The sequence below is a fragment of the Monodelphis domestica genome, chromosome 1, assembly GCF_027887165.1.
Source record: "Monodelphis domestica isolate mMonDom1 chromosome 1, mMonDom1.pri, whole genome shotgun sequence".
NCBI classification, from domain to species: domain Eukaryota; kingdom Metazoa; phylum Chordata; class Mammalia; order Didelphimorphia; family Didelphidae; genus Monodelphis; species Monodelphis domestica.
Window position 1 is genome coordinate 290,775,266 of NC_077227.1, and position 24,074 is coordinate 290,799,339.

The window sequence follows — 24,074 nt, forward strand, 5'->3', positions numbered from 1 at the left end:
TCTATTGTCTCCACAAACCCACCCTTACACAGTTTCCTATATGTTTCTTCAGTCTACCCCATCTTCCAGTTCCCTTTATCAATTTTCCTTCACCCTCCTATTGTTCCACTTACTTTGTCTTATTTTGCCCCACCTCCTTTCTTTTCCCTGTTTCTCTTACTTCAGATTATACTTTCTAATCTTTCTTTTTCTTCTTTAATCCTTCTTAGTCCTCTTTAATTGTCAGCGTTCTTTTTCTTCCTCTTTTAACCCAGATATAGAAACTGAATATCTATTTTAGGGCCTAAATGTTATTTTGCAAATTTTCCTGAATTTCCTGAAATTTTGCCAAAGTTTCTTTTCTCACATTTAAATTCTCATCAATTTCATTAGTTCAAACCTCTCTCCAAGTTACTAACACACTTTCCTTCTTATTTGTCTTCAGTTCTTTCTGGTTCTTTCTCCAAAGAAGTAGAAATACAAATCCTTTTTCTTAAGTATACACCTCTTTTTTTTCCCCAGACTCCTAAAATAGGCCATCTATACATGCTACCTTTACTTTTTCACCACCAATTCACTTCTGAACTCCTCATAATCTGGCTTCTCAGCCTACCTACCAATTCACTGAAATTCTTTCTTCTTAGTGTTAACATATTAGAGATGGTTTCTAGATATGGTTGGTTTGGTCTCAAATCAAATGACTTTTACCCCATTCCTCATTCTTCTTGACCTTTTAGATAGTTTTTGACAGTCATCCATCTACTATTTCTGGATTATCTCTCATCTTGGTTTCCATAATACTGTAAGTGTTAAAAAGTAAAGATTGTCCTAAATGTATAAAAATGTGGTCACCGAAAATATTCAAGTCAGTCCGAGGTCCCAAGCCAGAGCACCTTCAAGACCAAGTTTGAAGGCAAAAGACCTTTCACAGGAAGTTTTTCCCACTTTTAAGACCATTCCTTTCGTCACTTCATATGACTTCCTTCCACTTTATGTGAACCAATTGCAGTTTTACCTTTGCTTAGGACTGCCCACGGGCAGTCAGTGTCTTTTGTCATCTCTTATTGTACATGTGGGTCACAGACCTCCCTCCCCCCATACTTAAGGATAAGTGGGGTGTATCCTTCTGGTGATTAAATCTAAAAGTGGGTGAGGGGAGAGTTAATCTCATCTTCAAAATCATCCCCCATGATCCTTTGGAAGACTGCTCTCCCCGGTGAATCATTTGATATAATCTTCTTGTACCCCTAAAAATCTTATAACTACAGATGCATACCATATTGCATCTTTTAAGAGGAAACTACAATAGTTAGAGATAAGAGCGAAATAGAAAAGAGAGAAAGCAAAACCAATATTTGATAGGGGCATTGACAAAAAGCCAATTAGGGGACCGTTCCCTTTGGCCTAAGTGTGTACTTTCAAAATACTGTGTTCAAACCCTTCAGTTAAATCAATTGCACCCCAAAGTTCATTCTGGGTCTTCTGGTTCAGTATAGGATTCTGCAGGCATTTTTCTCAAACAAAATTTTAAATTATGTATTTTGTGAAAATATATACAATTTCCCTCCCCCCCTTCCCTCGAGGAGGGTGTTGACCAACATCCAGGATCAACTCAGGATACATGGTTGAATTGTGAGGGGATATGAGTCAATTAACAAAAGAAAAAACCCAAAACATAAAAAGAAAAACCAATAGAAGAAAAAAATTAAACTTTGGGAGAAAGAAAAAATTCAAAATCAGAATCAAAATATTAAAAATTTATGTATATAAAAATTTCTGAGTAAACAAGAACAAATTCTTAAAAGACCCATATGGGGTTCAATTAAACTAAATTCTGTCCCACAAGTCTATAGGACAAAATGCAGTAATGTTGTACTTACCCATTGGCAGACTACAGGAAATTGCCATACTGTAAGAGAGAAAAAAAGGACTAGATTTTCATGTGAAAGAGAAGTGTCATTCCCTGGTCTGATTTTTACCTTCACTCTCAGGGATAGGGGGAGTCAGCATAGTAGCCAAACTTCAGAACTTGTCCAAATGTGGCACAGGGAAGGCCTACATCTGACATATTTCAAAAAACTGCAGCCTCGAACCTCAAACAGATCCTCTGCCTTGGCACAGATTCTCATCAGTCCCACCAGGATTGGTTTGGTCTTCTTGACCTTGTGCCTGCAGGCACTATGTACCAGCAATGCATTAATGTCCCTTTTGAATTGAGTCCAGAAGGAGGGTTCCTTGGCTCTGTCCTGTTGTTAAGTTTGAATTTCAGTCCCCTAGGAGCATTCAGTTTGTGATCGGTTAGGAAGGGTTTTCAGAGGTCTGAACTTTTGCTGCTTCTAAGCTGCCATCTTGACTCCACCACCACCTCTGACTATTCTTTCTTAATATATATTACATATATATACTGATTCTTATTTTTGTATTTCCCCCGTAAGGCTCTCTCCTGGGTTGTCTTTTCTCCTTTTTTACAAAAGGTTGTTGTTTGATAGTTTTCATTTTTTTTCATGTGTTCAATAAGCTTTATGTACAAAGCTATAAAATCTTTATTTCAATCACTCTTCTCTTATCAACTCTTACATATTTGGATATGTGCACCTGGAAGACACATAAGCATATCGAACTCAATATGTCTTCAAACTTCCTAGCTTTATTCAAGGAGACTATTTTCTCAGTTACCAAATTTCACATCCTCAGACTTATTTTTGATTTTCTTTTCCCTCACTCTCTATAAGCAATTGCCGAGGCCAGCATCGGCAAACCTTTCAGAGATCATGTGCCCAAAAATGTACCTTCAAGTCGCCTGTGAGGACTCTTCCCCTATCACCCCCACCCCCCCTCTACATTACCCCAGAGATCAAAGGTAGGAAGTGCTTTCATTGGTCTGCTGGGCAAAGGGGCAGAGTATGCAAAAAAGTGTTCTCAGGCATGGTGGAGAGGGGTAACAGCAGTCCCCTCTAGTACACTGGGGCACACTTGCTGCATCTTTGCCAACATGGGCCTAGACTTATTCATTCTTCCTTCATAGTTCCTAGCACATATTACCTTCTTTCTATACAAATGAGTACAAACCTCATCACTCTATTGTACTATTGAAATAGCCTTTCATTTGGCTTACCTCATTCTAGACTCGTTTTCAATCCATTCTAATACAGACATCCAGTCAAGTCATTTCTGTGCTCAGAAACTTTCATTGGATTCTTATTGCCTCTATGTCAAAATACTTGAAACTTCTCCATCCTTTGATCCTGATGTATCTTTCTAGATATCTTCACCATTGCTCTTTTTCCTATGCCAGTGATGATGAACCTGTGGCATGGGTCCCGAAAAGGGCATGCAGAACACCCTCTGTGGAGATGCATGCTCTCATCCCCCACCAGGGTTCATTACTAGAAAGGTGGAGGGACTTGGGGGCGCTACACCCTTCCCCCTTTCCAGTGTGCCTGATGATGTTTTTTCACATCACTGGCCCCTCTACCCAACAACCCAATGGGAGTGCTTTCTCCTTCACCTGTGTGGGATAAGAGTGGGGGGCAAGTATGGCACTCAGTTTGGAGGTGAGGCAGCACTACAAACAGTCTCTCAGGGGGCAGGGGCAGGGCACAGCACACAGTCCTTAAAGCGTGCCATCACTGTCCTGTACTCTTATGTTGCAGCCAAACCATATCAACCATATCTTAGAGATCCCAGCTCCAGCTTTTGCACACGCTTTCTACCACACTTGAATTTAATTTCCTTCTCACCTCTGCTCCTTAAAATTCTTTGCTTTCTTTGTTGCTCATATCAAATGCTTTTTAATTTTTAAAAAACATTTATTTTTAATAATTTTTTTATATTTTTGTGTCTAAAATCTGTTTCTGTGAGGTCTCTCCCTCACTTATTGAGAAAGGAAACAGTATATCAGTTATATGTGAAGTCACGCAAAACATAATCTTTTTAGCTATGTTGCCAATAAAAGGGCAATAAAAATTAAAAAAAAAAAACATACTTCACTCTATACCCAGAGTACATTAATCCTTTCTCTGAAGGTAGATAGCTTTTTTTTTTTTATCATGAGTCCTTAGAAATTGTCTTTGGATTGCTATATTGATTAGAGTAGCTAAATTGGTCACAATTGACCAGTATTACAATATTGCTATTCCCTTGTACAGTACTTTCCCCAGTGTTGTTCACTTTACTTTGCATCAGATTATAAATCTCCCCTGGTGTTAATGAAACCATCTTGCTTGTCATTTATTATAGCATAATAGTAGTCCATCACCATCATATACTACAACTTGTTTTAGCTATTCCCCAGTTGATGGGCATTCTATCAATTTCCAATGCTTTGCCAATGCAAAAAAAGCTAATGTAAATATTTTTGTACATATAGATCCTTTTCTTTTTTTCTTTTTATCTCTGCGGTATAGATGTAGTAGTGGTATTTCTAGATCAGAGGGTATGCACAGTTTTATAACTTTCTGACTTAGTTTCAAATTGTACTCTAGAGTGGTTGGATCAGTTTACTACTCCAAATTAGTATATTAGTGTATCAGATGATTCTTTTCATGGAATTTTTCCTGCTTTTTCTAGTTGTTCATTCTCATTCTCTCAAATTATGTTCTACACAGGTAAGCAAATGTATATTGTTTCCCCTAGTAGAGTGTAACTTCCTTAAGGGAATCATTGTATTCACAGTAATAGGCAAGGATATTTACTCACAATTAAATGCCTATTGGATTAAATTAATAAATGTGATTTTTTTTTCTCAATCTTTTATTTTAGAGGGCTGCTGCTGGCTTGGCTTCTAGAGAAGAAAACAAAAATGACAGTTCTGATAAAACAGAAAGAACTACAGAGCCAGAACAGTCCCATTCTAATACAAGTACTCTTACGGAGCGAGAACCAAGTTCTTCTAGTCTCTGTAGTATTGATGAAGAACATCTCACAGACATTGAAATAGTACGAAAAGTTTTTTCTTCTAAAAGAAGCCATGTTAATTTTGTCACAGAGATCTTTCGACAGGTAAATTGCACCTTTTTTCTTTCCTTCAATTCAAGACTGCCCATCTCCAACATCTTTTTCTTTCTCGTTTTGATAGCATTCTCTATAATAGATAAATTTTTCACTAATTTTTAGGTAGTAATGTCAGTTTGTGGATTAGTCTTTGAAATGCTTTGTTTTTTAATGTATATTTTTTCAGTTTTTTAAAAGTATATTTCATTTAAAAGATCATGCATATTTCAAATACATATGTTTTGTTTTTTCTTTATTTAATCATAATTTTTAAAATATATCTTAATTAAAAAAACCTTTTTCTGCTTCATTGAAAATCTCGTGAAAAATGTTCACACTTTAAGCTTTCTTGGAATGTTTAATATTGTATGATTCTAAAATTTCGGGGATTGTACAGGCTAGGGTTTTACCAGTTTTCAGTGTTCCCAGTCCAGTTCGATCCAGCAAAGTCTGAATATTATTCTCTCTTCAGCTGAACTCTCTTGAGTTTCTGTTCTGGATTTTTGTCTGAATAATACAACAGTGGGTTTGCTGTTGGTTGGTGCTCCAGGAGATTACTGCCTAACTCAACCATTGCCAATCAGCTGAAAAGCTCTTGCAGGCCCAAAATGGCAGAATTTTAGGCTTATTTTCTTTAGGTAGCAGTATTATAGTATTAATTACATGTGCGAAATTATGATGTATTTCATAATCCCAGATAGTGATTTTTTTTTTAACCTAAAAAGCAAGGAAGCTTCCAGAGGGACTACTTTTTCAAGTTTTTTTACACATCTAAATAGTTCCAAATTTAATATTAGTATTTTTTCTGGAAATTTCCATCATGCATTTTCCTTAGATTTCAATTCCAAAGAAATGTGTTCATCAGTGTAGGTGTTGTTTACATCAGTACATATTGTGATACCTCTATGTTTTAGTCTTTATCAGTAGCCTCATGTCATCATTTGATGGCCAGCCTTTTGGCTATGAGCTTCTCTATACCTAGGTAAGCTTTTGTCAGATCATAGAAAACTCATAATCAATTATCAGTTTTCCTGCTTTGAAGCCCCTTTCCATCTTGCTAGGACCTGCCTACCTGATAGGTGTGGTAGGACCATGCACTCTGCTAGAACAAGCTTTTAGAACCTGAAGGAGAGTAGGTTACTTCAATGCTATAATGAGGTAACATAATAGGACTTTTTTGGATAAGCTATTTAAAAAGTTTTATATCAAATGCAATTTTCATTCACTACTTAGGTCATCCTCTCCCTCCCATAAGAACATCATTCTGAAATGATATAAGTAGAAAAAAATATGATTTTATGTTGAAACTCTTAATTTATTACACGAACTGGCATTCCAACAGGGGTAATTTAATTTGATTGATGAGGACTCACTACATCTAGCTGGCCTCATATTCAACTCTGCTCTTTGGTGATAGCCATTATCTGACTTGATAGCATGAGTATTTTCCTCTCTGCTTGTATCTTTTCTCTGACAGTTCTTATCCAATCAACATTAGTATTGCTTTTCAAAAAAGCTTGTCAGTTGATTGCTTTACTGTTCCACTCATATTCCTTACAATTTTTCCAGATCATGCCTCTTTTCCTGGCTACTACTCTTTCTATGTGTTGCCTCCCATTATTAGAATGTAAACTCTTTGAGGGCTGGCACTATAATGCATTTCCATTTACACAGTATCTACATATATATAGTAAGTGCTTAATGCTTCTATTCATTAATTTCTTGATAATTTTACTTGAGTACATGTCTGATAATTATGTTTGGAAATAAGGGCAAAAGAGAATATTTTCAGACCATAACTTATTTGATTTTAATGTTTGGAGAAATATTTATATCTCAAATCTGTATCAAAGTTAAAACACATCTGCTACTTCAGCAAAGGAGAATGTAACATCATCCTAAGTAATAATGTTTTAATGTTTTTATGTTTTTGACTAGGCATTCTTATTACCAATTTGTGAAGCTGCTGCTATGAGAAAAGTGGTGAAAGTATATCAGGAATGGATTCAGCAGGAGGAAAAACCTTTGTTCATGAAAGAACCTGAAGAAATTGAGATTACTTCTATAAGTTTACCTTGCATTGAGAATGATGCAGAAACTGATGTCTTATCAGATGAAGGAAAAGAAAAAGAGGAGGTAAAACTAAAATATATGTGAATGTGTATATATATATTTCATCATATGTAGAACATATTCACTTCCCAGAAAGTTTCATAACTATTAATGTAGATCTTTTTACTAATTAGGAAAGTCTAAAAATAGAATTCAGTATAACTTATAATTTAGTTAACAAATCTTTTTCTTTTGCCCACTTATGAAATAAGGCATTTTTGTTTGATGTTACACATAAAGAAGAGAAGTGTTATGTTAATTTTTTATATTGGTGGTTAAATTTATTTACAAGTTGGTGTATATTAAAATTTATGTTTTTTAAAAAGAAAATGTCATACATCTTCATTATTACATAGTTTTTGCTGTTCAGTCATTTTTCAGTTATCTCACTTGTCATTCCATATGGAATTTTCTTGGCAAAAAACACTGGATTAGTTTGCCATTTCCTTCTCCAACTCATTTTACAAATGAGGAAATTGAGACAAACCTTGTTAAATGACTTGTTCAGTATGACACATTTAGTAACTCTCTGAGGCTGGATTTGTACTCAGAAAATGAGTCTTCCTGACTCCAGGCCTGGCACTCTGTCTACTGTGTCACCTAGTTGTCCCCATTTTTCCACTTCTCCTCTCACGTTTGTCATTTTGCTCTTTTATCATTGTAGCCAGTCTGATAGGTATGAGATATCTCAGAGTTGTTTTGATTTGAATTTCTCAAATCAGTAATTATTTAGAGCATTTTTTTCATACATCTTTGCTTTCTTCATCTAAAAACTGTTCATATTTTTTTTCACCATTTATCAATTGGGAAATGGCATATAGTCTTATAAATTTGAAGATAGCTGGCTTAGGTGCTTTCCTTAAATGGAGTTTCTGGGAGAAATCTTTCACTTTTCATTTAAGAAAGAGTCTTTTAAACTTTATCAGATTTTTTTTTTCATTTTACATCCCACAATGCTTTCCATCTCTTGTGTAGTCATAAATTTTTCCCTTCTCCTTAGATATGAGTGGTAAAATTTTCTAGTCTCCCTTGATTTGCTTATGACATCATCCTTTATGGCTATATCATCTATCTATTTTGACCGTAACTTGATAATGCTGTGTAAAATGTTGATCTGTAACTACTTTTCAGTTTCCCAGAAGTTTTTGTTAGTGAGTTCTTGTCCCAAAAGTTTTGACCTTTATATTTATCAAATACCAGATTACTATTGCCATTTTACTACTGTAGATTTTATGCCTCCTCTATTCCAGTGATCCATCACTCCGTTTCTTAGCCATTATCAGATTGTTTTGATGATTACTTCTTTGTAATACAGTTGGAAATCTTATTGCTACACAACCTTCCTTCACATTTTTTTCACTGATTTCCTTGATATTCTTGACCTTTTGTTTTTCCAGATGGATTTTGTTAGTACTTTTCTATTTCTACAAAATAAATTTTTGACAGTTCAATTGGTATGGCATTGAATAAGCAAATTAACTTAGATAAAATTTTCATTTTTATTATATTGGCTCAGCCTACTCATGAGCAATTGATAATGTCCCAATTGTTTAGATCTGTCTTGTGTGAAGTGTTTTATAATTGTGTTCATTTGGTTGCTGAGTTTATCTTACATGAAGACTCCCAAGTATTTGATATTCTCTGTAGTTATTTTAAATGGATTTTCTCTTTCTATGTCTTGCTGCTGGACTTTGTTTGTAACACATAGGGATACTGGTGATTTTTTGTTTATTTCCTGCAATTTTTCTGAAAATTCTGAAATTTTCAACTAGTTTTTTAGTCGATAATATTCCAATCTTATGAGAAAGCTAGTTTGTTCCCAATGCAGATAATGCTTGCTGATAGTTTTAGATAGGTACTAATCATTTTAAGGAAAACTACATTTATTCTTATGCTTTCTAGTGTTTTTAGTAGGAATGGGTGTCGAATTTTGTCAGAAGCTTTCTTCATTTAATGAGATAATCATGATTTTTTCTTATTTTTGTTATTGATATGATTAATTATGTTGATAGTTTTCCTAATATTGAACCAGTCCTCCATTCCTGGTAATAATTTCATCCCATCATAGTGAGTGATTCTTATGAGATATTGCTGTAATCTCCTTGCCAGTATTTTATTTAAAATTTTTTCATCAATATTCATTGGAAAAATTGTTTATAATTTTCTTTCTATTCCTTTGGTGTTTTGATTCATTTAATACTGAATCTGTAAATTTAGTTTTAATTAATTTAATTTAATTAATTTAACTTTCCTTATTTCAATCCATTCTTCACATAGCTATCTTTGTAAAGTACAGATCTGACTGTCTCAATGAATTTCAGTGGCTCCCTGTGACCTTTAGGATCAAATATTACATCCTCTTTTTGGCTTTTACAGCCCTTTATAACCTTAGCCCCTTTTTATCTTTAAGGTCTTCTTACACCATACTCCCCTTCAAGTGCCCTATGATCTAATTATACTAACCTCTTTGGTATTTCTTTCACAAGACAGTTTATCTCCCAACACTGAACATTTTTATTGGCTTTCCCCCATCCCTGGAATGTTTTTCCTCATCATCTCTACCTCCTATATTCCTGTAAGTCCCAGCTAAAACCCTATTTTCTCTGAGTGCTTTTCTGATCCCCCTTAATGTTAGTCTCTTTTTCTCTATTGAGTATCTCCAATTTTTACCTTATACATTATTTTTTACATAATTGTTTTCGTGTTGTCTTCCCCAATAAACTCTTATCACTTTGAGGGCAGGGACCATCTTTTGTCCTTCTTTGTATCCCCAGCACTTTGTACAAATACATGAATTATTCTTCTTTTCTAACCAAAAATTCTGATGTCCCTTTATCATCCCATCTTACCTTGTGTCTTCACCCCCTTTTAAGCCTATTCTTTATTCTCATTGAGACTTTCCTACCCTCCATCTCTCAGTACTTTCACAGGTAATTATCCTTTTTCAGACTTCCTTTCCTCCTTTCCAAATTTCATCTATACAGTTAATCAATTAAATTCTATGCTAGCTAAATTATTCATCCTCTTATCTTTTCATTCCTGTCAAACTTTAGCTCTGGATTACTCCCACCATCTGTCAAACACTCAGGAAGGAGTTGGAGGAAAGTCAGTAACTATGCTGACATAAATTTATGTTATTCTAATTCAACTTAGGCCCTCAGTGTGGCCAGATATTACTTTTATCTCTCCCTAATTGATTTCATATCTCATAGAAGGAATTACAGATCTTTCCTTCTCTCCTCAAGCCCTCCATGCTTTTCCAAAACCCCTTTCTCTCAGCTGAGAATCTGACTTCTTAATCTTTGGAGAAAATTGAAGTCATTTTACTTGTTTGTTTTTTCTCTCTTCTTCAAGACCTATTAATACCAATTTTTTCCTCTCTCTAAGACTAAAAATAAAATGGCTTTTTTTCCTGGCCAATACCAGTCAGTCCCTTCCTATCTTCTCTAGCAGACTTCTCCACTAGCAAATCTTTAGCTTCTTCCTATTAGTGCCTTCCTAACTGCTTTCAAAGTTTATATCTCCCACATTTGTCAAAAAACAAAAACAAAAAATAATGTTTTACCAGTCTTTACTATCTCCTACCTATCTCTCCCTACTTTCTCAAACCCTTTCCAAGAAATAGTTGTATGTCATTGCCCCCACCTCTCTCTCCTCTCACTACCTCCTCAAGCCTTTGCAGTCTGGCTTCTGGACTTCATTACTTGGGGGGGAGGGGGGCTGTTCACTTCAAAGTTACAAATGATTCTTAATTGCCACATCTGGCAATCTCTTCTCAGTATTCATTGTTCTGAACCTGTCTGCTGCATTTAATAATGCTCTGGACCATCCTCTTGTCCTCGATATTTTCTCATTTGGTTTTTATTTCACTACTTCCTTCTGGTTTTCCTACTGTTTAATTATTACTTCTCAGCCATCTTTACTAACTCATCATCCATATTGTGCTCATAACTGGGTCTTTCTCAAGACTGTCCTAATATCCTCTTCTGTATATACATACTCAAATTTATTGACTTCATCAGTTCCCATGGATTTAAGATCAGTTATCCTGATGACTCATAGATACATATACATATATGTATGTTGGGAGGGAACATATACACATGCTTGTAACTCCAACCCTATTCTCACCTGCATCACTTATTGCTAATTGTACATTATAAATTCAGCATGTCCAAAACCCAAACTCATCATATGTTTCTCCATACTCATCACTCTTTTCAAACATTTTTCTCAAAGATATCACTGTTCTTCTAGTCTCCTTGGTTTGTAACCTTGATGTTATCTTCAATTTCATATATATCCCAGCATCCATTCCTTTCTCCCATCTCAGGAAGCCATCTACAAGTAATATTTTTCCTAGGAAAAAAGTTAAGAGCAAGGGGGAGGGAAATAGAACAGTGGAAAAAGACTGATAATATATACAATCTACCACACTCAAGGAGCTTGCACCCTCCTGCAAAGAAGCAGTATAGGGAAGTGTTCTCATATTTTTTCTTTGCACATTTATAACATCCATATGATTATTTTGTGGCCCTTTTTATTTACATTGTCGTAGTGATTGTATAATTGTTTTGGCTATGCCTACTTTGTTTTCCATTTCATATCTTTCCCTCAAATGTGTATTTTTCAAGTTCATTATTTCTTGTTATACCATACCTATATTCTGTTACCTTCATAAGCCTCAGTTTATGCATCTTTTCCTCATTCAAAGGACATCTTCTTAGTTTCCAGTTCTTTGCAATCCCCAAAATTGCAATAAATATTTATATATATATGGAAACTTACTTCTTATTAGTTTGAAATTATTCTTTGGCCTTTATTGAGGATTAGCTTTTGGCCATACCTATCTTTTTTTAAAATTTCACTCTGTTTGTTATCTATATATCTTGGATGTCAAACCTTTAACTGAAGTATTTGATACAAATTTCTCCCCATTCTACTTTTTCCCTCATCATCTTAATTGCATTCATTATGTTTGTTCAGAAGCTTTTCATTTTTTATAATAATGATGATGATAACAACAATAGCTTGCATTTATAGCTATGTTCTAGGCACTATGCTGAGTGAATGCTTTATAAATATTTCATTTGATCCTCACAACCATCGTATAAAATAGATGCTTTTATTATCTCCATTTTGCAGTTGAGGAAACTGAGGCGAGCAGAGGTTAAATAATTTGAGTAGATTGGAACTCAGATTTTTCTGACTCCAGGCCCAGTATTTTCTCTTCTGTGTAATGAGTTATCTACTTTATCTTTCATAATTACTTCTATTAGTTTGCTTAAAAATCATCTGTTACCCATATTTATGAAATGTATATGACATTTCTTATTTTTGTAGCATTAACTTTAATATTATGTTCACACATATATTTCTAATTGTTTTTTTTTAATTTTATGTTTTAGGATTTGAGTTTTACCATATTTTCTTTTTTTGAAAAATCATTAATCAGGATATTTTTAAAGGTAGTAGCTGATGGTGCAGTGAATAGAACACAGGACCTACAATTAGGAAGATTCAAATCCTTGGAAGCAGCTAGGTAGTTCAGTGGATTGAGAACCAGGTCCAGATGACTTGCTCAGAGTCACACAGCTAGAAAGTAGGTAAGGCAGGATTTCAACTCAGGTTCCCCTGACTCCAGGCTCAGTACTCCATCTACTGAGGCATCTAACTGCAGGGTCCAGAAATGAGGGGTCCTGGTCTCAGACACTTGTTGTGTGAGTCACTTAACTCCCACTGCCTACCTTACCACTCCTCTGCCTTGAAACCAACACATAATATTGCTTCTAAAATGAATGTTGTAATAATAAGGATAATAAATGTGATAAGGAGGATACTGTCGTATATACTTTGCTAGATATTCACAAAGTATTCCAGTTGTCCTTGAAGAAAAACCCAAGAGAGAACCTCCCTTCACTGGCCTCAGTGCACAAACTGCCTTGGAGATTATCATATACATATATATATATATATATATAATACACATACATATGTATATATAATCTGTTTATTTATATTATATAGTTAAATACAAGGATTACTATAGCCAGGATGCCTTAACTCTAAGGGAACTAAATTCTCCACCCACTTTCCTTTCATTGCAAAACGAATTTCTTCTTGATCTTGGGAATTCACCTAAGCTACTCTCTCAAACTCCTTATCAATAACTAAATCCCAAATAGCTATCTGACTAAACTAACTAAATCCTTATATATAAGTAAAATTATTTATATTAAGGTTATCTCCAAGTAAGAAAAGCCAGTGAGCCAAAATGTCAGAGGCTCACTGAGCAGAGTATGGCTCTGAGGTGAGACTCAAAATCCAGGCAAGCAGGGTCTTTTGGTTTCTTTCTTCCAAACAAAAGTTGTCATAGCAGCAGGCATAAACAAGTCTTCTTTCTGGTGTTTCCCACTGTGGGAAAATGAACTCCAAGATATTTTTCAAAAGTCTCACTTTCTTTCACCTCACAAGCAGGGCTATGGTCAGAGAGAGAGAAGCTGGCTAATCCCCACAGGGAGTCAGGGACTCAGAACTCTTCCTGCCCTTCCCCTTTCAAATTCCAAACCATACACAGAATTCTTTCTGCCTCATCCACTCTCCAGCCTCTGAGACAACTTTTCAGATTCCTTATTTTATCAAAACCTTATCAACATATATTCCTAATTTCAATTCTATAATATTAAAGTTTTTTTTTTAAATCCAGCCTTTATACACTTAGTAGTTGTATGATTTGGTGCAACTCTCTTTATCTCTTTTTGCCATAGTTTTCCTCAGTCGTATAACAGGGATAGTAACATCATCTATCTCACATTTTGTGAAGATCAAAGGAGATTATATTTGGTTGTGTTTTTTTTAAATACTTAGTATAGTGCCTGACATAGAGTAGATACTATATAAATGCTTATTTCTTCTCCTTTCCCTTCCCCTTAGTTTATTAGTTTTATCAAAAGTAATTCCAGATTCTACTTAATCAAGATTGGTTTTTGTTTTGCTTTCAACTTTATATCTTTTTTTATTTTTGAAATTTCTATTTTTGTTTAGTTAGGAACATTTTATTTAGTCAAATCTTTTTTTTTTTTAAGTTTCATCCATAGTTCATTAATCTATTTCTTTTTTGTTGCTGTTGTTGATGAAAGCAGTGTAGTGATCAGAATTTTTTACTTAAGATTTGAATTGGCTTCATCCCTGTAGTTTTGGTAAGTTGTCTAATTGTGATCATTTTTTAAAAATAAAATTATCTTACTCTTTCTTTGATTTTCTTTTATCATTAAGATTAAATATTTTTCTCCAAATTGGAATAATTTCCTTTTCAAAGTAACTATAAATTTCATTTTGTTGCCATAAGGATAAATATGTTTTGTTTTTCTTCTCTGCATTTGCAAGAATTTAATAGCTAATAATAAATATGTTTAATATTTTACAGATTTAGTCAGTTAAGAAATATGTATATTTTTCCTTCTTTTCAGTAACAAAGATTATCTAAAAAAGTTAGAAAAACACAATTTTAAAGCATATTTAAAAATCAAAATAGAAATTCTGAATAACATAAGACACAAATAAAGTTGAAAACAAAATAAAATTATGCTCTGGTATTAACAAAATAGATAAGCTATTTGTTAATTTCGTTTTGTAGAAAATGAAACCTAAATTATCAGTATAAAAATAAAAAGGAGAATTCACAACAAAGGAATATAGGTAATTATTTGAAATTATTTTACAAAATATTTTTTGGGAGGGCAGTTGGGTAGCTCAGTGGCTTGAGAGCCAGTCCTAGAGATGGGAGGTCCTAGGTTCAAATCTGGCCTCAGACACTTCCCAGCTGTGTGACCCTGGGCAAGTCACTTGACCCCCATTGCCTAGCCCTTACCACTCTTCTGCCTTGGAGCCAATACACAGTATTGACTCCAAGACGGAAGGTAAGGGTTTTATTAAAAAAAAATATATATATATATATATATATATATCAGGGCAGTTTTCTTTGAGAATTTCTTATAATGTGATGGCTAGACTTTCTTTTTGGTCATGACTTTCAGGTAGTCCAATAATTTTTAAATTGTCTCTCTTGGATTTAATTTCCAAGTCAGTTGTTTTTCCAATGAGATATTTCACATTTTCTACTATTTTCCCCTCATTCTTTTGATTTTGTTTTGTTTCTTGATGTCTTATGAAGTCACTGGCTTCTATTTGCCCAGTTCTAAATTTTGAAGAATTTATGTCTTCCATGATCTTTTGATCCTCCTTTTCCATTTGGTCCATTCTATCTTTCATGAAATTCTTTTCTTCATTGGATTTTTTGTCTCTTTCCAGTTGACCAATTTTGCTTTTAAAGCTGTTATTTTCTTTTTACATGGTTTTCATTTCTTTTTCCCATTTTTCTTCCACTTGTTTTATTTGATTTTTGAATTCCTTTTTTAGTTCTTCCACAACTTGAAACAGATTTCCATTTTTCCTTGAAGTTTTGTATGTGGTTGCTCAAATCTCACAGTCTTCCATTGACTCTGTGTTTCATTCTTCATTTCCACAGAAATCTTCTAGAGTTGTTTCTTTTGCTGTTTGCTCATTTTCCCAGCCTTTTTTTGTCTGTGGACTGAGAATTCTGAACACTGCTGATTCTCTCCTCTGCTGCTGGTTTATAGGGTTCTGCACTGTGAACTACTTTGCTCTGGGGCTAGGTTTTCACCACAGCATAAACTTGAAAAAGACAAGCACTATGGATTTCTGGGTTTTACTGTGTGCTGGAGTCAGAGCCTGGGACTTCAAAAGGATGGGTCTGGGATGTGGGGTGCTCTGTTGTTGCTATAGCCAAGGTCACAGGATCCTTAAGTTGGCCTGTACCCAGTCTCAGAATCTGGTGCGGTAGGTTGGGGTGACATGCGGGTGGGGATTGAGGATCACCCAGCTCACCTCTGTGTGCAGTTTTGATTCTGGTTCCCCCTTATCCCATGAAAATCAACTCCTTCTACCTACCTTTCAAGTTGTATTCAGCAGGAGAGCCCCCTCACTCCATCCATCTTGCTGTTGGATTTTGACTCCTATCATTTTGAGGTGGTTTTTAAAAACTAGTTTGGAAGGATTGTCAGAGCAGTTTCAGCTTTTGTTGCTTCTAAAGCTGCCATCTTGACTCTTCCCTCCACACACTAGAGAAGGCATCATTTAACAAAAAATAAAAATATATATGCATGTGTAAACAAAACTATGTCTTGCTTGTGTCTCTTTACCAGTTCTTTCACAAAGTTCTCCATATATGTGAGATATGAGGCCTCTGAGGAACTGTCTTTAAAACTTCTCTCCCAATTTTCTACTTTACCTCTAATCTTGGCAGCATCTATTGCAGAAAACGCTTTAAATTTAATATAATCAAAACTATCCATTTTATATGTTATTTATAATGTCCCTTTTTTATTCATGAATTCCTCTATACATAAATCTGATAGATAATATATTCCTTTTTCTTCTAATTTTCTTGTCTCAGACATTTATTCTCTCTCTTGCTTGGTCTCAACTTCTTTCCTTTCCCATAGATCTGACAGGTATACTATTCTATGTTCACCTAATTTATTAATAATTTCCCTCTTCATATTTAAGTCATTTACCCATTCTGAGTTTATCTTGGTGTATAATTGGAATAGGTTTATCTAAACCTAATCTCTCCCATAATTGTTTTCCAATTTTCCCAGCAGTTTTTGCCAAATAGTGTCTTATCCCAAAAGCTAGGATCTTTGTGTTTATCGTGCACTTATCTTGCTGACGTCATTTACCCCAAGACTATTCCATTGATCCACCCTCTTCTGTCTCTTAGCCAGTACCATATTGTTTTGATGACCACCACTTTATGGTACAGTTTATGATCTGGTACTGCTAGGCTCCCATCCTTCACATTTTTTTCCATTAGTTCCCTTGATATTCTTGATCATTTGTTCTTCCAAATGAACTTTATTATAATTTTTTCTAATTCTGTAAAGAAGTCAGTTTAATAGGTATGGCACTGAATAAGTAAATTAATTTGGGTAGGACTGTCATTTTTACTATATATTAGCTCATCCTACCCATGAGCAGTTAATGTCTTTCCAATTATTTTTAATCCAATTTTAATTGTGTAGAAAGTGTTTTGTAGTTGTATTCATATAATTCCTATGTTTGTCTTGGCAAATAGATTCCTAGATATTTTATATTGTTTAGGGTGATTTAAAATGGAATTTCTCTAACTCTTGTTGCTGAGTTGTGTTGGAAATATATAGAAATCTTGATGATTTTTGTGGGTTTATTTTGTATCCTGAAACTTTGCTCAAGTTTTTTTAGTTAATTTTCTAGGATTCTTTAAGTAGACCATCATATAATCTGCAAAGAGTGATAATTTAGTCTCCTCATTGCCTACTTTAATCTCTTCATAATCCCTTCGATTTCTTTTTCTTCTCTAATTGCTATTGTTTCTTGTACAGTATTAAATAATAGAGGAAACCTTTGATTCTTAAATAGCCTCTGTGCATAAGTTATCTGTGCATCGTGTCTGAGATCAGTTGCTTTGGCGTGTATAGAGATCATGTAACTTTTCTTCTTTCTTCTATTCTGCCAGGGATTTCTTGCAGTATTATTATGTTTTTATTTCAGTTTTTCTGTTCTTTCTTCCACTACTTTAGACATTTTCTGCTATGGACTCACTCCTTATGTGATTGGGCAGAATCAATATCTGCTATTCTGTGGGATGGAGTGTGTGACAATTTAACTTCCATCAACAAAAATGTGTTAAAATATATAAGCAAGAACATAAGGGAAGAAAGGAAATTATTAAGATGAACAAAGGAAACCAACAAAATAGAATGTAAATGATAGTACTAGAACAGCATTGGAGAACACTTTCAAGTTCATGTGCCCAAACTGCAACTTCAAGCTGCCTATGAGCCCCCTGTATTACCCCAGGGAGTGGAGAAAGGATGTACTTGCTTTGGGTGTCTGGATAGAGGGGTGAGGCATGCAAAAAATGTCCTAGGAAAAGGGGGAGTGGAGCTGCGGCAGCCCAGCATGTGTACCACTACTTCACCAATGGTACATATTTATCTCTTGTGCTCATTGTTATATCCAAGGTGTGTTAAGCTGTCTTTAACCTAGTAGAAACCAAGTTGCCCTATTTGTTTACGTGATCTATTCAAAAGAGCTTCTTAGTATGCCTAATTTATTTTAACTTTATCTGCCTTGGTAGATACTTAAAACTTCTTTCCTGAGATGGAATTTGTAGTCAGAGTAAGACCTAATTAATAGCTCCTTTATTTGTACTCTTAATTTTGGACATGTTCTTTTTAATAGAGTTAATTATTTAGTCCATGTTGAGCAGTATAACCTGATAAATTTTGTGTTTTTTCACATTTATGTAATTTTTTATTTTTTTCACATGGTTGAGCCTATAGAACTGCTATAACAGATCTGATTTCTCCAATACATTAAATTAAGATTTCTTGATTGAGCCATTTGTCTTACTTTTCAGGAAAAAGCTATCAAAGCATGTAGTCATGTTCGAAATTGCAATTGGACAAAAAATGGTTCTTATCAGAATACTCTCTATAAAGCTTCTGACATGGAGGATGCAGATCAAAATATACGAGCTGGTGCCCAGTTAGTATTTCAGGTAGGTCCCTTTACTGGTGAATTTTTTCAAATATATTTTCCTCTCCTTAAACATTTCTAAAAGCTTTATTGATTGTTGGCATAATTTTACCATTATGGGTAACAGCATTCTCTGTTCTGATAGACTGTAACAAAAACCCTGTAATAGCTTGAGATGAATAAAATGTACATCATTTTAATAATTATTGTTTAGAAAATTCTGCATTTTTGATAATTCTTGAAAGTTAAAATTATAGTTTCATATTAACTAAATGAGAATTTCTGTAACTCTTCTGTTTTAAAACAAACACATTTGTTTTGGCTTTTTTCCTGACATATAAACACTACCTGTGTCCATCACTTGGTTTGGTTCTCATTGTATAGATGAAACAAAAAATAGAAAGAATGACTAATTGTCATATACAACAAGCATTTGTTAAATGCTTTTCTTTGAATTTGGGAATATTATAAAGACGAGAATGAAACAGTCCTTGCTCTTAAACAGTCCTTGATCAAAGAACTTGCAAATACATGAAATAAATATAAAATATGTATAAATTAGTTTAATCTTCAAGATAATATATGAGGGCTCTAGCAAGTTTCGGTTTTTGTTTTTTTCCTGGGAGGAGGGAGGAATTTTGAAAGGAATCATATTGAACATGATACATAAGAGGAATCTCAGGATTCCTTGTGGCAGATTTAGGATCAAGTGCATTCTAGATATTGGAGACAATCATTGCAAAAGACACGAAGAGAGAAGATGGAATGCTGTTCCATTAGTAAAGAAAAGAGTAAAGTCCAATTTGTCTGAATCAAAGAGAGCTGGTAGAGAAATAATGTATTATGAGGTTATTAAGTTAAAGGTCAGGTTGTGGATGACTAAAAAACTAATTGAGTAGGGGAGTTACAAGGTCTGATCTGTGCTTGAGGAAAATCCTCCATGTGGTGGATTAATTGGAATGAGGAGACTTGAAGCAGGGAGACTTATTATGAGGCTACTGCAATCATCTAGATGAGCAGGAATGCTAGCTTGAATTAAGGTTATATATATTTGAATTGTTTCTTTAGGATCTCCTTTTTATACATCTTTAAACTTATATTTAGTCTTGTGTAACATTTAAAAGAGTATATGGCTTAAACTGTTATAGTTAAAATGGTTGAAGTTGTAAACTGTAGTGAGTTAAAATGGTTGAAGATATAAATTATAGTAGACATAAGAGAGGGTGAGTAAATTTGACCACAGTAAATATGTTTCACTACAGTGTCTTGGTTTTTAAATCAAATATAAGGTGGTCGCCAGGGAATATATTCCCAATTTATGAATATGCCCAAGTCAACTAGAGAGAATTTAATTAATAATACAATGAGGAGTTAAAGAGAGAACGAGAGAAAAAGGTGTAAGTATGAAGGGCCTTAAGCCAACATGGCCTAGACCTGAGTCTTAAGAGAGAATCAGTCAGTTTTTTATCACTCACCACAAGATTTGTCTTAAGCAAGGATGTCTGGGGAACAGAGTCTCCCCAGAGGGAGTTCCCAGCCAGAGTCAGCCTCCCAAGGGACTTCTTCTCGAGATCTTCAAAGGGCCTCCTCCAAAAGGATCTATCTCCAAGGATATCCAAGGATCTAAGGATCTCCAAGCCTCCTCTTGCTCAAGAGATACCTTTTCTTACATATATATAGGGTTTTTTTTCCTATGTCACCTCCCCTAAGTTCTTCCATCTACCAATCACCGTAGATGTTTCCTAAAGGACAGCCCATCTGAATTCATGCTAAATCGACTAATCTCCTCAGTAAATCTGAACCAGAGAAAATGCTGCTGTGTGGACTAATCCCCTCAGTAAGTCTGAACCAGAGAAAACACAGCTGAGTCGACTAATCTCATTAAGAGAAAACTTGCCAGACCCTTTTAGGTACATAGCATCCCATTGTATCAATTCTAAAAAACAGGCATGGCTCAAAGAACTCCTTGCCTTATTATAAGCATGGGTCCAAGTACTTTCATTGTTTAGCAAGGAGTTTTCTCCCCTAAAGCAATCTTAAGTAGGGATGGAGTAGAGATCCTCCCATTTCTGATCCTAGCGAGTTCTCACATCAAAATGGGGAATGTTTCCCAGTAGGGAATTTGTTCCAATGGAGGATTCCTCACTGTGGAAATTTTTAACATTCACGAGTCTGAGAAATTTCAAGATTTACACTTGTGAATCTAATGGGCAATGCCTTCAATTTATTTAGTAATATTTCATTCTTTTCCATTTAAATTTTGTTACCAGCATGTTTTATCAATTTTGATTTGTACATTTTTTTTCTTCTAGGTTTTTATAATCAACTCATCGAATATATTTCTTCTTGAACCTGCAAATGAAATTAAAAGTCTTTTGGATGAGCACACAGATATGTGTAAACGTATTCTTAATATTTATCGATTCATGGTTGTGCAAATATCAATGGATAAGAAGACTTGGTAAAAAGTTCCATTTATCCTTTGTATGTCTATAGAATTATGTATTGTTTGTGAGAGGAACAAACTTAGACTTATTTTGAGAATCTCCTTTAACAATATTTGACCCAAAAAAAACTATTCACCTCTCCAGTTATTTCTTCACATTCCAGTTTCCCTATATCAAATCATAGGTCTTGAGCTAGATTTGGGATGAGAGGCAAGTTATGATGAAATGATTTAATTGAGATTTATTTTTTTCATGTCTTTAATCAGTTATATCAACTACCTAATTAGCGTTAAAAATTTCCCATTTGTCTGCATTTTGTTCTATTTTGTGTATTGGAAATTTTGATTAGTACCTGTCCTTGTTATCTATTTTAGTTTACTTATTATAAGGTATGTTGTTCTTTTTTGTCATTTAGAAAAATCTCCATTTGTAAATATAATTAATTTTTTAATCTCCTAAATTCATCCTCTTTCTGTAGGAAAAATTTTTTTTAACCCTTACCTTCCATCTTAGAATCAATACTAAGCATTGGTTCCAAAGCAGAAGAGTGGTAAGGGCTAGGTAATTAGGGTTAAATGACTTACTTGCTCAGGGTCACACAGCTATGAAGGGTCTGAGGCAAGATTTGAAATTAAATCTTCCTGACTTTAAGCTCAGAACTAGAGATACCATACTACCCAATCTGCTTCTTTAACACAATTCTCAATATCAAATATATTCAATTTGAAATGGTTAATGTTTCATTTTTTTTCTTTTAAGGGAACAGATGCTACTTGTATTGCTCAGAGTCACAGAGTCTGTTCTGAAGATACCATCACAAGTTTTTCAGCAATACCAAGGAAGAAAAAATATGACACTAGCTGGTCGACTTGCAGGACCTCTTTTTCAGGCAATACAAATGTTTTTTTCTTAACTTTAGTTTAAGCTTTTCGATTGGTTTCAACTCAGCATTTTAGAATCACTTGAGAAATTTTTAATGTAAAGGCACTATTTAAAGAGATCAGAAGTGAAATTGTAGCTTAAACCACAAAAAACTTATTCTCAAGATCTATTCAACTATAGCTTATTATATATGCAGTTATATCTATATAAGTATGTAAATGTAATATTACATTATGAATATAGATTTTAATTACAGTGACTTCATGACATATTTATGAGTTATCAAAAAAAGTAATATGGTATAGTGTAATATATTTACCATTTTCTTTCACTATTTTGCAAGATTATAAGGAAATACTTTTTCTTAAAAGTATCTCCACTTCAAATAATCACCTTGAAGATTCTTGCTTTCTGTTGAAAGAGTTGAAGAAAAAAATAGATTTGTGTTTTAGACACAAGTCTGCCTGGTATATAAACTGAGTCCCTTCATGCTGTCCAACATTTCTCTAACACTGGCCTTTTAAAAGTAACATATATAGGAATCTTGAGAAAAAAAATAGCTTTGGATTAACATTCTAATCCATCTACTCTATCCAGTGGAACAGTAGTTACTGAATCTTTCCAGGATACTCCTGGAGAATCATCCTTATAAGATCACTTTTTACATTTTAACCTCTCCCTTCAAGGGATTTCTGAGAATAATCAAATGCTCAAAAAATCCTTATTCCTTCAGAATAGGGGGAAAAGGTGTTGTTCTTATATGGATTATAACTAATCCTTTCTTGGTATGTAGAAGGCAGTATTTTCTGTTATAAATTTACCTGCATTTTCTTTCTTTTTATATACTTTCCTAAAAAAAATTTAAAAAAAAACCTTAACTTTATAGTATTACTAAAAATTTCATTGAACCTTGGTATTTAATTTGTAATGTAAATTGTTGCTTAGTCATCATGCTAGAATTATAAATTATGAATTTTTTTTTACATATTTATTTTCAGTAGAAGATAACCAACTAAAACCTAGCGATTGTAAGATGCTAGGATACATTGAATATAAATCTTCCTAATTAGAATCATTGTGCCAAGTAAAAATTTTCCTTAATACAGATAGATCTTCCTATTCCAACTGTTCTTATTACTACTGACATTAAATTTGATTTCATCTGGAACAAAAATCTTAACTACCAAACTGTTTTTGAATATATTTTTTAAACTTGAGCAGAGTATATACTCAAGTCACTCTTGAAGTGATTTAAAATCCTTTGAATTAAAACATCCTTCCATAATAAGTGTATTTTAAATGCTTTATCATAATATATGTTCATTAGTACCTTACAAATAATCCATTGTTCATGGAGAGTTTTAAAACTAAACTTAGTGCTTAATCCCTTCTTACTCTAAAGGTTTACAACTGATGTGAAGCACATATAACTGTAGAAACGTATGCATACATACATATATCCATATCCTGCATATATACATATAGTGTAAATCTCTGCTTTCATATTTGATTTTTTAATATAGTTCATACTTATTAAATATATAAAAGCATAGACTTTTTTAACCCTTACCTTTCATCTTAAAATTGCTTCCAAGGCAGAAGAGCAGTAAGGGCAGTTAGAGTTAAGTGACTCACTTAGAACCACCAGCTGCCCCATAAAAGTTTAAACTTAAAGGAGGGTAATGCAGATGTGAATGTGCATATAATGAAAGTGTAACTCATTAGACATCTATGAACATTTTTAGTTCTTCACAAATTTGAAATTGAAATTTTTATGGAGGGTATTTAAACCCTTTTAAACAATGTAATTTTTCTTCAGGTTTGTAAATGTTTGAATGAAAGCTAAAATCTCCATCAATGAAATTTCACTTCAGTTTTTGCTATTGGTTGTGGTAAAATAGGGAATAACCTTGTTATTGACAATGTTCGTAATAGACATTTTACTTATAAAGCACCTACTAGTCATATCTTCACTGTTCCTGTGACTTCTACAAATGATGACCATATAAGAAGTGATTAAAATTTTCTTGTTTTTAGATGAATAGATGATTTTAATTCTAA

The 24,074-nt window shown here is 33.9% G+C and overlaps 1 protein-coding gene across 17 annotated transcripts in view; it reads left to right on the plus strand.

Annotated features, from left to right (window-relative positions):
• Positions 1-24,074, plus strand: part of RALGAPA1 (Ral GTPase activating protein catalytic subunit alpha 1) — a 314,990-nt gene that overhangs the window by 57,023 nt on the left and 233,893 nt on the right. For all 17 annotated transcript variants that reach the window (XR_008915023.1, XM_056811013.1, XM_056811018.1 and 14 more), the window contains 5 exons: positions 4,741-4,980; positions 6,910-7,107; positions 18,566-18,706; positions 20,997-21,145; positions 21,891-22,020. Coding sequence is in view for 16 of the 17 variants with exons in the window: in XM_056811013.1 (XP_056666991.1) it covers positions 4,741-4,980; positions 6,910-7,107; positions 18,566-18,706; positions 20,997-21,145; positions 21,891-22,020 (858 nt within the window). In the remaining variant the exon portion in view is untranslated. The remainder of the gene's footprint in view (positions 1-4,740; positions 4,981-6,909; positions 7,108-18,565; positions 18,707-20,996; positions 21,146-21,890; positions 22,021-24,074) is intronic.